Below are 16,250 nucleotides of genomic sequence, written 5' to 3'. Positions count from 1 at the left end.
TGCTCCTAGTTCACCTCATATTCCTCCTCCACAACTGTGACTGTCATCCAGGCTATTTTTAGGCATGGGTTTAGTGCTACTTCAGACCAGTGCTAAACCTATATTCAGAAATAGTCTAACAGGTGACAGACACAGTGCTGCTACTTGACAGATGTCAAAACAAGCTGCTTCAAACCCTCATCTACTTTCAGCTACATCTGCTACACCCCATATTATGGAAAGTGATTGATGACTGTTTTCCTGCCAGCAGGTGATATTTGATGGAAAGGGACATTTGCCTATCATTTTCCGTAGCCTATCCTGCAAATCAGCAAATTTTGTTTTAGTATATTTCTGCCAGCTCAAAAACTGGTGGATAATATTTTGGCCTTGTCCCTGTCTGTCTATAAATGCCTTCCCCTTTTTGCTTCCTTGTTGTTGCAAGTAAATAGAGAATACAAAGAGATTGCTGATTGGTCTACTTTTTAACAAGGTTTTAAGTCCTTTGTAAAGGTTTTATATAGTATTATAGTATATGGGTTTCTAGAAGCATGACTCATGTGGATTTTTAATTTAAAATGGCAGAAAAAATCCCACTACTCTTGGGTTTAAGGGAAGCATATTTTTAGAAGGCATAGTGTTGCTTTCTAGGTGCTGCAAAGCTTTTCTCAGTAAAAATGAAAACAATCAGCTTATACAAAGAAGAAAAACCAAATGTGTGAAAATACAACTCCATGCTACATACAGTCTAAAAAGCATACAATCTGAATACACCACAAATTAAAAGATCAACAGATAAAATAAATGTGCCACAGAAATTATAGGCAGAAGTAAAAACAACCTGAATTCCTTTCGAACCTTACTCAGAAGAAGATTATAAATAATTCCATTTATATAGAAACCAGAAGCCATTTTAAATGCATATATATTGTATGTGAAAAGACTGGTGAAAATCATAACATCTAAAACATTCAACTGGAAAAATTACAGGTTTAAGAAACTAATAACCTCTTCCTTTAAAAAAAAAGATATTGCACATGAAATTTAAATAGCACTTTCTTAAGTGTTTGGATGGCTTCCAGAAGCAGAAATTTTTAACTGAACCTCTTGGAGAAGCCTGTGCTGAAAGGAATTGCTAATTGTGTGGAGGCTTCTGAAGCAAGATCTAAAGAGGATCACAGCCGCTGAAACGGAAAAGTTTCAGGAGTTACACACATTTCCTGCCCAACATTAGTTTTCAGTTATTATGACAAAGGGGTGAATAAGGCTATATAATTCTTTAATAAATGAAACAGAATTCTTAGTATCGCATATATGGTTTTATTAAAATGTAATATTCATCTTTCACACATGTATTTGTAATCTTCCTTAATATTTTAATACAGTTTAATATATTTACATACATATTCTTTTATATGTTATAACTATAACAGATTAGGGAATTGAGTTGCTATAAATAAACCTCCAATTGAGCAAAACCTTAGGGCAAAATTATGCTTCATTCTTCATATGCTTCTGTTTTTTTCTTTAAATATGAAGGACCTCAAAGTGCTTATGTTTAAAAGGTCAAGATTTACAATTAGTACTACAAGGGCTAGCATGTACTTTTTAGTGGATTGTATACCATTTCAGCTGCCCTAGAATAATTGTAAAATCCATTATGTAGTCTCCAAACTTTGTTTACATTTTCTTGCCTCACAAATATTGTAGTCAGTGCAGATACTTCCATTGACCACCACTCACATTTAATCCAAATTCCAAAATTGTTACAAAAAAAGCCAAGAGTCTTAGGGTATATAAAAGGCAGTCAGATATACTGTGGACCATAAGTCATTTTACACTGAGAAATTGTTAAAAGGGTTGGCATATGTCAAAACGTTTCAGGCTATCTCAAAAATGCCCAAGAATTGCAAGGGTTTTTAACACATTACAATTGTTAATTGATAAAGTAGTTGTAATCTGGCTTACAACCTACGTCATTAATCTGTCTTCTCCTCCCTTTCCATGTCCTACCCACCTCCTCCCAATTAACATCCTATAACAGTCAAGTCACTCTGTGCAGCTCAGGAAAGCTTATGCCTCTTAATAAAATGCGTTAGCTGGAAAAACTGCTACCAGACTGCCTCTGATTTTGGTAAATTGGTTAATATTTAATTAACTACATCCCTAGTTACCCCAATTTAAGAAGATACCTGAATAGCAGCGATCATCTATCAACAAGACCATAACATTTTAATTAAACAACATCATTCTTTTGTTTACAAATCACTCCTCTCTCTTGTCAGGCTTTGTTTGGGCTGTCATTGTTCTTTGTGATTTGTGTTCTTGTAACTTTCAACTCTAACCAGCTTTTGCGAGGCAGTGATATCATCAAAGTTTCAGTATTGCCAGATGCTTGGCCCTAAGCTTGCTGGGAGAGCAAGAACAGTGTTCTGTACATAATAGTGCTGTAAAACTATCCAGCTGATCAAACAAAGCTATTCAAACATTACCTCCTCTTTTAGTATGTTACAATTCTAGTTTTGAAATAGCATAGACATGTGTAAAGAGAATAAATAACTTCTTACATATAAACCTCTTCTGTTTTGTAAAGAAAACTTGATTGGAAACTATATTGGATCTACTTGACAGATAACAGATAGCTTTGTATTGTAATAGTTCCACTTATTGAAGTTTTTAATTGAAAACAAAATGGCTGATTTTTTTCTGTTTTGAAAGAACCCATCCCTTAGATACTTTAATTTTTTTTAAAAAAATGCTCAAAGTGACATTTAACTGGTCAGTGTTAGAAATAAAAGGCTGAACCAGAGGTACCTTTGATATGTTATAAAAATAGTCAACATACCTTTAATTACAGTCAATGACCAGAATTCTACATGTAGTCAAATAATTAAATAACAGTTTCTATTTTGACTAAAATTACACAACATAAAATTATAGCTCAGTAACTGAGGCAATCACAGCAACCATTATTGCTGATGTAGTTATATTCAAGGAAGTGATATTGGACTGGTCTGTTAAACTAATTCTACATAAAATAGTTCAGAATTGCCTGGGTACTTTGCCCAGAATTTGAGTTATAAAACAGGCCCTTCGTCCTTATGAAGTAAGCACTATAAAAGAATGTGATGTATAGATATGATAAATTCTTCTCTCCAAGAGATTATCTTAACTTGTATTTGTTGAGAACAGCTGTCAGGAAAATATTAAAATGTGCTAATGTTATTGCTTTTGGAAATTTAGAGATAGTTACTTGATTTTGGTATCTGGCTAGCCTTAAAAAAGGCCAGTCAGGAACACTTTCTGGGTAGAGTAGATTAATCTAGTTTGACTTTCTAACATGTTATGTTAAGTGCAGTTAGTACCCATAAACAGAATGACCTCTCTGGAAAGTCCGTAGTGTTGCAATTTTTGAAGGAGTGTTCTTTTCCACGCTGAGGTATAATTGTCTACCATAAACCAAGTCTGCAGATATTCTGAAAATACAGTAACTTTAACTTATGCGCAGCAGTATAAGCAATGTGCCCATCTGTACTTCAAACCTGTCTCCGTCCTTTGCCCCATGTTAGTCACATATTTGAAATATAGTCCTAAAAAAGGTGGACTCAATCCTTTCTAGAGGATGGCCCCAGCTGAGCATCAAACAGAAGCTGTATGCAGTATATATGGTACAGCAATAGCCAAATAAATCTTTAATGCTGCTGGTCTTCACCATTCTGGTGAAGTGGAAAATAGTATAACTATAATTATACTGCATTTGGTATAAAGTGATGAAAGACCAAGGCCAAATGTTTAAAGAATTATATTTCCTGTAACCAATAGGTATGCTGTCTAGATCACTTTGCAGAAATTAAGATTTTGTTTTTATTACAGTTGATCTCAAGTTCTTCCTCAGAATAGTAAGCATGTAAGTCCTCAGAGTTCACTTTAGTCCAATTGATATTGTCACTATATCATCTGCATATGATAAGGCTGCAAAAAGCCCATTAGCTAATTTTGAGAGATAATCCTCTAAATTACTCATTTTTATCACAAGATAATTGATGTACGAATAAAAGATCAGGGGAACCTTATTTGTATATTTGTTCTGTCTTTTTTTTACTTTAATCTGTGCTAAAAATATGTTCCACGACAGTGCACGTTTAAACAATATTCCAGTGCATGTTCAAATGAACATTTTCAAAAATATTTTCTCGCAAATTTGTTATGTCCTACCATAAACATCCTGAATATTGCAAATAAATGTTTGAACCAATTTAAAGAATTATTTCAATCATTAAATTCATTTACACCACCTATCCCTAGCTTGTTTCCCTACTTTTTCTGTTATTATGTAAATCTTCCCCGCAGCATTTTTCACCTGGACTGGGATTCCTTTGTATAAAGATCTTTCCATACAGTAAAATAAACCCAGAATGATTGGATTGGAGCTTGCACAGTTTTTTCTATAGAGAAGAGTAGACTTTGGGCAGGATGCCTTGAGACTTCATGCATTGTAAAATTTTCCAAGTCATGAAGGCTTCAATTAATGCTTTGAATTTACAGTATGTTAGCATGAGCGCTTTTCTAATTTCATTTCCTATGCACTTTTCTTTCCCCTAAATTAAGGTTCTCCCATTTGTGACAGTGTAATGATAGGTTTCTTTCTTACCCTGCAGATGCACACAGAGGTTGTGGGGGTATACAAATAACTGACATAACAGCTGTCTAAACATTTTAATGTACAAATTAGATACCAGCACCCAACTCTGATTAGTTGGGTTACTTATTTTAGTTACTATACTTGGCCTGGAAATCTAAAAGAGTTTATTGAGATGGAATGGTGAGCTATTTTAGGGAAATGTTAAGAGGACTGGGCTAGGATTCAAGAAATTAGTTTTTATGTGGCCATTTGGCTGAAAAACCTTTTGCTTCTTTATGCTGCACTGTATCGTAGGAGGACATTAATCTGTCTCCCTAGATTTTTATGCTGCTTGGTAGCATAGTAATAAATAAATGCCGTATTGTAAATTTACAGTGCTAATGCAGAAAAAAAAGATAAAAATGAGAATGAAATATGAATATAGAACACTACATGAGGAAAAATCATGATGAGGCCTGGAAATGTGAACTTGGTTAGTCTTAGCATAAGTATAATTACAGCTATAAGTATTTATATCTGGTGTGTGCCTGACTGAGTGTGCCTGACTGAGGAATTCTGGGAGTTGAAGTCCATGAGTCATAAAAGGGCCGAGTTTGAAGATCCATGATCTAGAGTTTTATATTATGGTAGCCCATAAATATTGGAAATTAATAATTTTTAAGGGGAGGGATATTGGCTTTGTTTAGCTATTAAAGAGCCGTGTGAATCTGTCCTGTGGACACTCCACTTAGTTTGCAGATTTCCATTCTCCCTGTTTCTGCCCATCTAGGAGGAATCATTCTGGTATCTTTACTTCTGCTTTTTGTTAACCGTAGCGACCCAGATCATCAGATTTATAAATTGCAGTTACTTTTTATAAAACCAAACCACAATTTAAAGATGATCTGTTATAAGCCTGAGGAAATAATAGCTTCCAGATACCTTCTATGGATCACATAGGAGGAAAAGATGGAATGCATAAGCCCAGGAAGTAAGTAGGCTTGTTCACATATTATTAAAACCACATTATTATGATGTTGAAATATGATTGTATGGAGTTTTTCATTGTACTGGAAGGCACGTTCTGAATCCTATTATAGAAAGTGGCAATTCAACTTTCCAAACTTCCTTGAATGTGGAACACTAAAAGCTAGATATCTATACATGGAGTTGTGTGTGATAGATTCCTCTGAACTATGAAGTATGAAAGAAGGATTTTATTTATTTATTTATTTGATTTGTATACCGCCCTTCTCCCGAAGGACTCAGGGCGGTGAACAGGGACATAAATATCAAAATACCCAAAATACAGAAATTAAAACAAATTAAACCCTAGTGCCCAAATGCAGAAAATAAATTACATTAAAACAATAATTAAAACAAAACGCATCAGACCAGGCCGGCTTGTACAAACAAATAGGTTTTTAGGTCGCGTCGGAAGGAGCGAAGGTCGGGGGCCATCCGGAGCTCAACCGGTAAACGGTTCCACAGGTCAGGCGCACCCACAGAGAACGCCCTCCCCCTGGGGGTCATCAGACGGCATTCTCCGAATGGCGGCACCCTGAGGAGGCCCTCTCTGTGGGAGCGCACTGGGCGGAGGGAAGTTGATGCTGGTCGCAGGTGCTCCCTAAGGTACTCCGGACCCATGCCATGTAGGGCTTTGTAGGTCATAACCAGTACCTTGAATCTCACCCGGAAGGCAACTGGAAGCCAATGCAGCTCACGGAGCAGAGGTGTAATATGGGAGTATCGGGAGACCCCCAACACAACTCGCGCGGCTGCATTCTGCACCAGTTGGAGCCTCCGAGTGGTCCTCAAGGGCAGCCCCATGTAGAGAGCGTTGCAGTAGTCTAACCGAGAGGTCACGAGCGCATGAGTGACTTTAAAAGACTAATGGAAGTTGATTGATATGACCAACCTGCTCCAGTATGTGTGCAGCCATTTAGCATTACTTGAAGGCAGAATACATGACATTTGTCTTCTCACCACCAACCGCCCACCAGGAAGGCAACTTTTAAGGCAAAAATAGGGTTTTCTCACTTTTGCTGATGGAAGTGGTGATTTCCAGATTGCATGCTCTGTAGGCAAACACCTCGATTCTACCTGATTACTGTGCTCTGTGGCAGGAAGACTTCTTCAGAGTTCTAATCCCATTTTAGGCCATCTGGGTGATGTTGGGCCAGTTCTATTCTCTTGCAGCCCAACCTACCTCACAGGATGGTTACTGTGGGGAAAATAGGGGAAAGAGAATTAGGTATGTATGTGTTATCTTGAGTTATTTATAACATGAAAAACAAAAACACAATTTCACTTAAAAAAATGTCCTGCGTTATTTATAAAAATAACGCAGGACATTTTTTAATTGAAATTATGTTTTTGTTTTACATGTTTTTAATGAGCTAAAACTGAGCAGATTTGTTCCAAGTGCCTCTTCCAGCCTATGTAATAGGAAAGAGAGAAAAACTCAGGTGGGGCTTCCTTCCTTCCTTCCTTCCTTCCTTCCTTCCTTCCTTCCTTCCTTCCTTCCTTCCTTCCCTCTGGTCTAGGAGCTGTTTAATTAAAAAAAATAACCTACTAGTTAAGGGCTGGGGTATTACTGATCTAGATATTACTATGACCAAAGTGAATAAAGGGGTTGAAATCTGGATTTCTTAAGCCTTTTTCATTTCAGCCACTTTATCCCTGGAGTCCAGCACTATAGTGCAGAAGGGCTCTAAGAAGCAAAATGATTGGAGAAGCAGGACAGATGCTGTTCTGAATCTACATCGCCTTATAAGCTTATTAGTTAATTTGCATATATAAGAATATCCTAAAAGACATTTTTCTGAAAAAAAATACTATTGCATCTTTCAACGTATGGAAACTACTTTTAATTTCTTGTGAATAAAAACTTTTCTAGTTTGCATAATAGAAATATGCAAAGATAGTTTATAATATATATACTTCAGAAATACTTTGAAATATTAATAAAGCTAGATGACTGTATTGTAATCATATTTATTTCTTGATTTCAGGTGACTGTTACAACCATTGGTTATGGAGACAAGGTGCCTCAAACATGGATAGGAAAAACCATTGCATCTTGCTTTTCTGTATTTGCAATATCATTTTTTGCCTTGCCTGCAGTAAGTTGTTTATACTAGTCCAAACTTTTTTTTAGCTGTACATACATATAATATGATAGATTTTTATTAGCTCCTATGTAATATAATTTAACTATACATTAATTTTATGAACTTCTTTTACATTGCACTGAATACAGCTTACAGGAGATAAGAAATTGTTATATTAATTGCCATAAGGTCAAAAGCTAAAATATTAATTGGAATAATACCGATTTAGATTTAGTTTCTCACCCAGCTCCAAAATAACTCTGGACAGCTTACTTGAGTTAAAGAGAGGAAGACACCCCCCCAAAAAACAGGAAACATAGAAAATAATAAACATTATATCAGTAAAACATGATGTTACAATTATTACTTCAAAGTTCTCTGAACATTTGGTAAGATATACATAGATATGTATTTAACTATGCTGTGATTGCCCTGCGATGTTGCATTCCATTGCTGTCACATACACATCCATACATAAAAACACATACTTACTGTAATATAGAGTAGACATAGATAGATTCTGCAATTGTTTTTTTACTATCTTCATTTAATTTGATGGCAACATATGTTTTTGATAATTCTTAAGGAGGAAAAACATTTAATATGTGAGGCTATTGCACAATTAATCACAAGACATAGGTGAAAAATCCTTGAACTATTCAATAAATAGTGATCTACAGTCTCCCCCACTTTATTTAATTCCTGAGGGGAGGGAATTTTGAGTGGAATTCCTGAGTAAAATTTGTTCAAAAAAGGAAGCTTAAGCAGCTCAGAAGTTGAGGGTGATCAAGAAAATATGTTAGCAGCATCAGCAACAACAACAATTGCACTGTTTTGTTGCCATTTTGCAGCAATAACAATTCAAAGCACTGCCAAAACCAATTCAAAAGTTCCTGTCACTTATGTGTTCATTTTTCTACCAGCCCCAGAATGTCATGGCTTTACTACTTAAATATGTTAATACTCATATATCTAAAATATATTACAAACAGCAAGAATGAGAACTACTTTGCTATGACTTTACATTATGCAGCAGTTGTTCTAGCAATTCTTAAGTGTGCAAATGCTAGAGAGTATAAAATGCTACAAATATTCCACCTCAGATAGAGGCAATTGCAGGGCTTTTTTTCTCATAGAACGCTCAGAACGGAGTTCCGGCACCTTTTTTGGATGGAACCTTGTAGGGTAGGCAAGGTGGGTTGTATGACGTGTGTGAGTTCCGGCACCTTTTTCTTTTACAAAAAAAGCACTGGGTAATTGGATATTTCAAAGATGATGCAGCTGTCAATAAACGGGCCCAAATTCATTAATATCTTTGCTCCAAATTCCATGGTAGCTGAATTTACCACAAACCTCACATTTGAAATTGTATTTATGTAATTGACTGATTGGTTTATTCTACTAATTTCCTCTGTTCCTCAGGGAATCCTTGGTTCTGGTTTTGCTCTGAAGGTACAACAGAAACAAAGGCAAAAGCATTTCAACCGACAAATTCCAGCAGCTGCTTCTCTTATTCAGGTGCCTTCATGCTTAAATACTAGTTTTCTTACATATATTACAACTATTAAAAAGCTAGATTTGGTGTTATTTTGTGAAAAGTTGTCAGGAAGATTGTTATTATTTTCCCAGTAATGAAACAGGGCTGATGATTTTTCAGTTTTCATCCAGTTTTCATTCCTACTACAGAAGGAAGCAATATGAGGCTTTGAGTCATAATTGCATTTTTTTAAAAAAAATTGGATCAGTTAAATAACTAAATGTGAAGGATGCTCAGTAACTTATTTGAACTCTCATCTCATTCTGAATTAGGTTTGATTTGCTTCATAACTGGCACGTGTTTTTTTTCCCTTTATCCCTCCACCCTTCTGCCCCTGTTTTGAAATTTCTACAATTCCTGACTTAGGGTATACTTTATAAACATAAAAGTATATCCTAGTTTAGATAAATTCAGGCAGCCTGAGAGATGCATGTCTGTTTTCTTGCTAACTTCATCTTCTGTGTGTTTCTAACAAATATTTTAGACAGCCTGGAGGTGCTATGCAACGGAAAACCCAGATTCTTCCACATGGAAAATATATATTAAAAAACCTTCCAGAAGTTATCACTTGTTGTCTCCTAGTCCCAAGCCAAAGAAAATAGGGATAGTGTCGGTAAGGAATACTTTTTTAATTTCATTTGACATTTTTGATTGAATAACTTAATAGTTAAAGACGGTGGAAATGAAGTTCTTTCCCATTAAATAGGTATTCTGGTATGTAGCCTTGATGAATATTTTGACCAGAGTCTTTCCAAAATAAAGCATCCATGCAGAAGATGTTATTTTTCATGTAGTGTTACAGTCTTGAATTGAGAGGCTGGTCAGTCTGCCTACCTGACACAACACTTTTATAAAATTGTGGGGGGCTGTGTTGTCTTTTGTGGTCCCCTTCTCTGTTCAGTGCTTCAAAATACATAAAAAGCTCTCTTGTTTCAGTGACAAGCAGAACTGGGGGCTGGGGGGGACGCACGGGATGGGGCAATGTTATTCTTCAAAAGGTTTTCTTTACAAGAACCTGCATCAAGCATATGCAGTTAGTGAAACTGAGGAATTAAAAAGGGTAACAATGGCAAACTGTTATTTTACAATGTTTTGGAATATGGCTCAAGGGGATACAATATTCCTCCTGAAATATTTTACCTTCATGGAAGTGCCCTGAGTCCGGTAAATGTAGGTATAGTCTACATCTGAATACCATCTAAATACATTTGTATTTCAGCCAGAATCTTGAAGTATATTCAGTAGAATATACATCACAGGAACATAGAAACATATGGGAAAATTTCACTTCATTTGGGCTTTTCCTATGGATTGCCTGATATTCAATGTCTCATATTATTGAACAGAACAGAACAGAATAGAATAACAGAGTGCTTTGGAGAATAGCTTGACTCCCTCTTCTTTGTGGCAACCCCTGAGATATTGGAACACTATTATCATGTTACCCTTTAGTCCTTCTTTTCGATATATCCAATTCCAGCAACCGTTCTTTATATGTTTTAGCCTCCAGTCCCCTGATCATCTTTGTTGCTCTTTTCTGCACTCTTTCTAGAGTCTCAACATCTTTTTACATTGTGGTGACCAAAACTGGATGCAGTATTCCAAGTGTGGCCTTACCAAGGCATTGTAAAGTGGTATTAACACTTCATGTGATCTTGATTCTATCCCTCTGTTAATGCAGCCTAGCACTGTGTTGACTTTTTTGTGCAGCTGCAGCACACTGCTGGCTCATATTTATTTATTTTTATTTTATTTATTTTATTTTAATTCCATTTATATCCCGCCCTTCTCCGAAGACTCAGGGCGGCTTACAAGCTTAGCAGTAGCCTTCATTCTATGTATATGCCTGCTTATTAGGGCTTTCACACACACCCCAAGCGGCATTATTACAAAGTCAGCTTAATTGCCCCCAACAATCTGGGTCCTCATTTTACCTACCTCGGAAGGATGGAAGGCTGAGTCAACCTTGAGCCTGGTGGGACGCGAACCTGCACTAATTGCAGGCAGCTGGTGTTACTTAAGGTGTTACTTATTTAAGTGATTGTCCACTAGGACTCCAAGATCCCAGTAGATTTTCAGTAGAATATTTCTGGCAATGCAAAGGAATGGATCTGGTAACTTTTTAACCATATGCATAGTTACAGATACATAGTTACAACTGAATTAGGAGATCTTTTACATGATTTATGAAGTCTCTTCGCCCTACACTATGGGCAAGAATAGGGGAAAGTAGTTTTTGTTTTTTTGTTTTTTTTAAAAAAGCTTTCTATCTTGGCAAAGAGGAGGAATTGTGTATGAAGTGAGGTTTTTTCTTTAAAAAACTTCAAAAAAGGTGATTCTATGTTCTTTATATGTGTGGTTTTTAGCTCTACTTTAGTATCAATATTTCCCATTTAGGATTTTTTAGGGGAAAGAATCCCTAAATAAATTTGTTATATTCTTCTTCTTTAAAAAAATAAAATAAAATTCCCAGAATGAAAACAGGATAGAGACACATCTAAACACTCCAAGATGGATTAAAGACAGCACTTCAAAATAAAGTAAAAAAAAATAGCTACTAGGCACCAGAGAACCAAACTGTAAATCGTTATGGGTCTTTGGTAACATTTATGAAACTGTGTATGTTACCTCCAGAGAATCATAGAATTCTAAGGGCTCATCAGCCCCCTGCACACTGCACTTCACGTGCCTCAATAGGTGATTATCGATGACTTCACAGAACAACTCCTGAAACTCCCATCAGATATCCAAGAGTTCAGTGCCATTGTCAGAAATAATATTGAGCTGGGTAAACAAGTAATTTCTCATTAAGGACTTTTAATTTTGTTGTAATAATGGATACATGGATGGATGGATAGATGGATCGATCAAAGAATAAATATATTTGTTTGTGTGTCTGTGTGCCTTCAATATTTATCACGCTTAGCATATACATGTTATATATAGAGAGATGTATGGAGATATATATATATATATATATATATATATATATATATATATATATATATATATATATATATATATATATATATATATATATGTCAAATGCTTGTTAACTATTTTAGATTACCTTGCTAGGCCCCAAACATGGGACAAATCTTTATTTCCTGTTTCAGCCCGACCTGAAGGCCATCGGCAGGCAGTAGTCACACTGGTGACAGCTCATATTTGTGTAAATTTTAAATTGCTAACCAAGAATTGTGTAATTTAAAATTTACACAAATATGAGCTGTCACCCGTGTGACTACTGCCTGTCGATGGCCTTCAGGTCAGGCTGAAACAGGAAATAAAGATTTGTCCCATGTTTGGGGCCTAGCAAGGTAATCTAAAATAGTTAACAAGCATTTGACACATATCTCCCCTTGCTTCTCAGCGAGAGAGAGCCTGTGGCCTAGAGGTGAAAACAACTGCCTAATGTGCAATCAGCCCAGGTTCGAATCTCAGAAGGGTATGGCTGACTGATGAAATCTAATAAGTTTGAAATGCATATCAGTCTCCCTTAATTCTTTGTTAGCAATTTAAAATTTACACACACACACACACACACACACACACACACACATATGTATGTATGTGTGTGTGTGTGTATATATATATATATATATATATATATATATATATATATATATATATATATATATATATATATATATATATATATATATGAAATAGATATAGATACATACACACAGAGAGAAACGCATGCACACATACACACATGTAACAACTTGCCTACCCAACCTCCAGAAATATAATATGTAACAGAAAGCAATATGTAATATACTGTTTAGCACTGGTATTAGGAATAGTGAGTGAAGTCATCTTCTCATTTAGACTTGATTAATGACTGTGATTATTTAATGTAAAAAGCTTACAGTTTTCTAAATAATTGCACAGTGAAGGTCCATGATGATAAATGCCAGTTGTAAAGCCAAAACATGAATTTTGAATTATAATGATTACAACTATTTACTCTTTATTTTGTCTATTATGATTGGAATCATATCATAATATTAAAGAAAGTGGAGGTAAATTGTATAATATTAGCCTACATAGTTATTGTAATTTATTTAGGGTTTTTTTCTAATTTGAAATTATCCTATGGTGATGAATTAAAACTAGATATTAAAGGATTGGGGTTTGCTTTTTAAAATAATATTTAAATACTTGTTTTTTTAGGTAAAAAAGAAGAAAACCAAAGTAGAAAAGGATAATGGATCACTTTCTCCTGATAAAATTTTAGCTGTTCCACAAATCACATTTGACCATGTGTTGGAGGATAGGAAAGCTGATATTTTTCCTATGGATCCCTATGAAAATTCTGGTAAGACTTTCAGTTATTTATTTGTTTACCAGAAGTAAAATGGCCATCAAATTAGAAAAACACAAATACAATTTGCACGCATTAAAAATAAGAAGCTACAATCTAAACCAAACAATGTTATTGGTATGTTATTGAGTCTTAAAATGTATACTGTAGTTGTAATAACTTCAACTCCACATATCTTGAAAGTTTTTAAAAATATTTTTAAAAATATGGAGTCGATTACAATTATCTGTGAAAAACGGCACATTTCAATATGTGTCAGGTTACAAGTTCTCATCTAGTTCTGGATTTCTCAATAGTTTATACAAGTCAAAAAGTGTTAAAGCTCTCTCTCACTGTTTTCTGTGCACAACTGCTACTAACCTTTAATTGGGACTTCTAACATTTGCAAGACAAGATGCTGACTCCAATTTTGGAACAAAAATCTCCTTTCCTCCTGACATCTATTCTTTTTCTCCCCCTCCCCCCCTTTTCTCTGTCTTCTGTTCTCTTGAAACTCTTACAAGTATACAGGAGAAACAGGCTTGTTAAAATTTCTTGGTAAGTTAAGGAAGCTACCTTTACCTATGGCATGCTGGCTTATGAATTTTAACATTGCTTGCTGTGGTTTCCATACACTCTCACTACCTATTAACTTAGCATGAATTGCAGGAAGCAAAACTGGCAACATTTGCCATCTTCCTATTATTGTAATTCACCTATTAAAGGAGGAAAACAGCTTATTTTTAAGATGGTACGATAAGTTCCTTTCTCATTCCTATAATTGTGAGACAGAGGCAGGTCAGTTCAGTATGCCACTCAGTGGATAAGGATTCAGTGTTCTTGCACCAAAAATGTTATCCAAGGAAGCAAAAATCACATTTCCCCTTTCCAGCTCCTCAATATGTTCCAAAACTCACCAAGGAGACATGAGGGCCTGGATGCAGAGGGAGAATTATCCCCTATGGATTCCATCAGTGAAAGAAATTTCTTCAAAAATGAGAAGAACTCTGGATGTTAACATTTGTAGACCATCCCAATCATTCCTGTTATGAATGGTGTACAACAGACATGTCAAACACAAGGCCCGGGGGCCAGATCCGGCCCGCGAAGTGGTTTCATGCGGCCCGCGAAGCCATCCTGGAAACAGGGAGGGAACGGCCCCCACTGCCATGGCCCTGGCCCAGAGAGCCTCCTTCTGCCAGAGACCCTCAGATCTGTCCCACTCCTGCCCAGGCCCCCATAGGCACCCTTGATGCGAACGATGGAGAGCTGGCCACGCCCACCCAGTAGGCCATATGCACTCTAGCCACGCCCACCCAGTAGGCCACGCCCACCCTGGCCACACCCACCCAGCCCCTTGAGGGCAACCGCAATGCTGATGTGGCCCTGAATGAAATTGAGTTTGACACCCCTGGTGTACAAGAAAACAACTAAATATATTGGCATGCTAGAAACAGTAAAAAAAAAACCACCACCTCTCAGTCATCCAAGGTCTGCTTGAACATAGCAGTTGTCAAAGCCTTATGAAATGCAAGGTGGTCAGACATGAAAGCTACTGCAGAGGCCTGCCCTCTCTGGTGATGTCTGGACAGGGTTACCTTGGGCAAGGCAGTTCCTGATATATGTTATAATTATTGTAGCACTGTTTATTAGAGTATGCTGCGCAAGATTATGCATATTTATTTGGCAATAAATCCCACTTGTATAATACACAAATGACACAGCTGATGCACGTGTCTTACTAGCAGTTTTAACTGAAATGATAATTTTAAAAACTTCTTTCTTTTTTTTTCTTAATGTTTTCTTTGATGCCATCACTGAGCCCCTAGATCACTTTCTCCTTCTCTGTCTCCCTGTTCTGTCCGCTCCCCCTTGTCCTTTTCATCTGTTTATTCAGACCGACAGCATTCCTGGACATCCTTTTCCACAGAGCAACCATCTCCCAGTTCTTCAGGTAAACTTAGCTATTCTTTGCTATTCTCTTAAACTGCCTGATTCAGAACCTGGAGGTTGGCATATTTAGTACGGTTTGAGGGGAAATTTGCATTTTCCTGCCTGGCATGGAAATCATCTTGCACAGTCAAAATTGCTCTATGTGCTGCATATTTCATCCTACGTGTTTCTGACAGATTACCTCTGAGAAAGTACATCTCTTGATAGAAAAAAAGATTGCTTACCTCTGCTCAGGACCACATTAAAACCCTTTAGGCCCCACGTATTATCACGTTGTGATAATAATCTAGACAGTGAGGGTTATAACGGTATTGCTGGGACCTATGTTCATCAGCAATTTATTTTATTTATTTTTATTTTATTTTAATTCCATTTATATCCCACCCTTCTCCGAAGACTCAGGGCGGCTTACAAGCTTAGCAGTAGCCTTCATTCTATGTATATGCCTGTTTATTAGGGCTTTCACACACACACCCCAAGCGGCATTATTACAAAGTCAGCTTATTGCCCCCAACAATCTGGGTCCTCATTTTACCTACCTCGGAAGGATGGAAGGCTGAGTCAACCTTGAGCCTGGTGGGAATTTGGAATTTGGGAATCAGTCACAGCAAGCAGTAAAGTTTCAGTAAGTGGTTAAAGCAATGGATTAGGAGTAGGGAACTCTGATTTAGGGACAGAAATGAGCTGGCTGATTTTGGACAAATCATTTTTCTCAGCCCTAGGAATAAATTGGTGGCA

The 16,250-nt window shown here is 36.4% G+C and overlaps 1 protein-coding gene across 1 annotated transcript in view; it reads left to right on the top strand.

Annotated features, from left to right (window-relative positions):
* Positions 1–16,250, top strand: part of KCNQ1 (potassium voltage-gated channel subfamily Q member 1) — a gene marked incomplete at its 3' end in the record, with an annotated part of 412,703 nt that overhangs the window by 131,820 nt on the left and 264,633 nt on the right. Inside the window, exons 7-12 of the mRNA XM_081313593.1 lie at positions 7,615–7,725; positions 9,136–9,231; positions 9,735–9,863; positions 13,430–13,574; positions 14,091–14,117; positions 15,457–15,513. Of these exons, the coding sequence (XP_081169719.1) occupies positions 7,615–7,725; positions 9,136–9,231; positions 9,735–9,863; positions 13,430–13,574; positions 14,091–14,117; positions 15,457–15,513 (565 nt within the window). The remainder of the gene's footprint in view (positions 1–7,614; positions 7,726–9,135; positions 9,232–9,734; positions 9,864–13,429; positions 13,575–14,090; positions 14,118–15,456; positions 15,514–16,250) is intronic.

Source organism: Vipera berus, assembly GCF_964194415.1.
Source record: "Vipera berus genome assembly, chromosome: 1".
Taxonomy (NCBI): Eukaryota; Metazoa; Chordata; class Lepidosauria; order Squamata; family Viperidae; genus Vipera; species Vipera berus.
The sequence above is the reverse complement of the archived record's forward strand: the minus strand, read 5'-3'. Positions and strand labels throughout refer to the sequence as shown.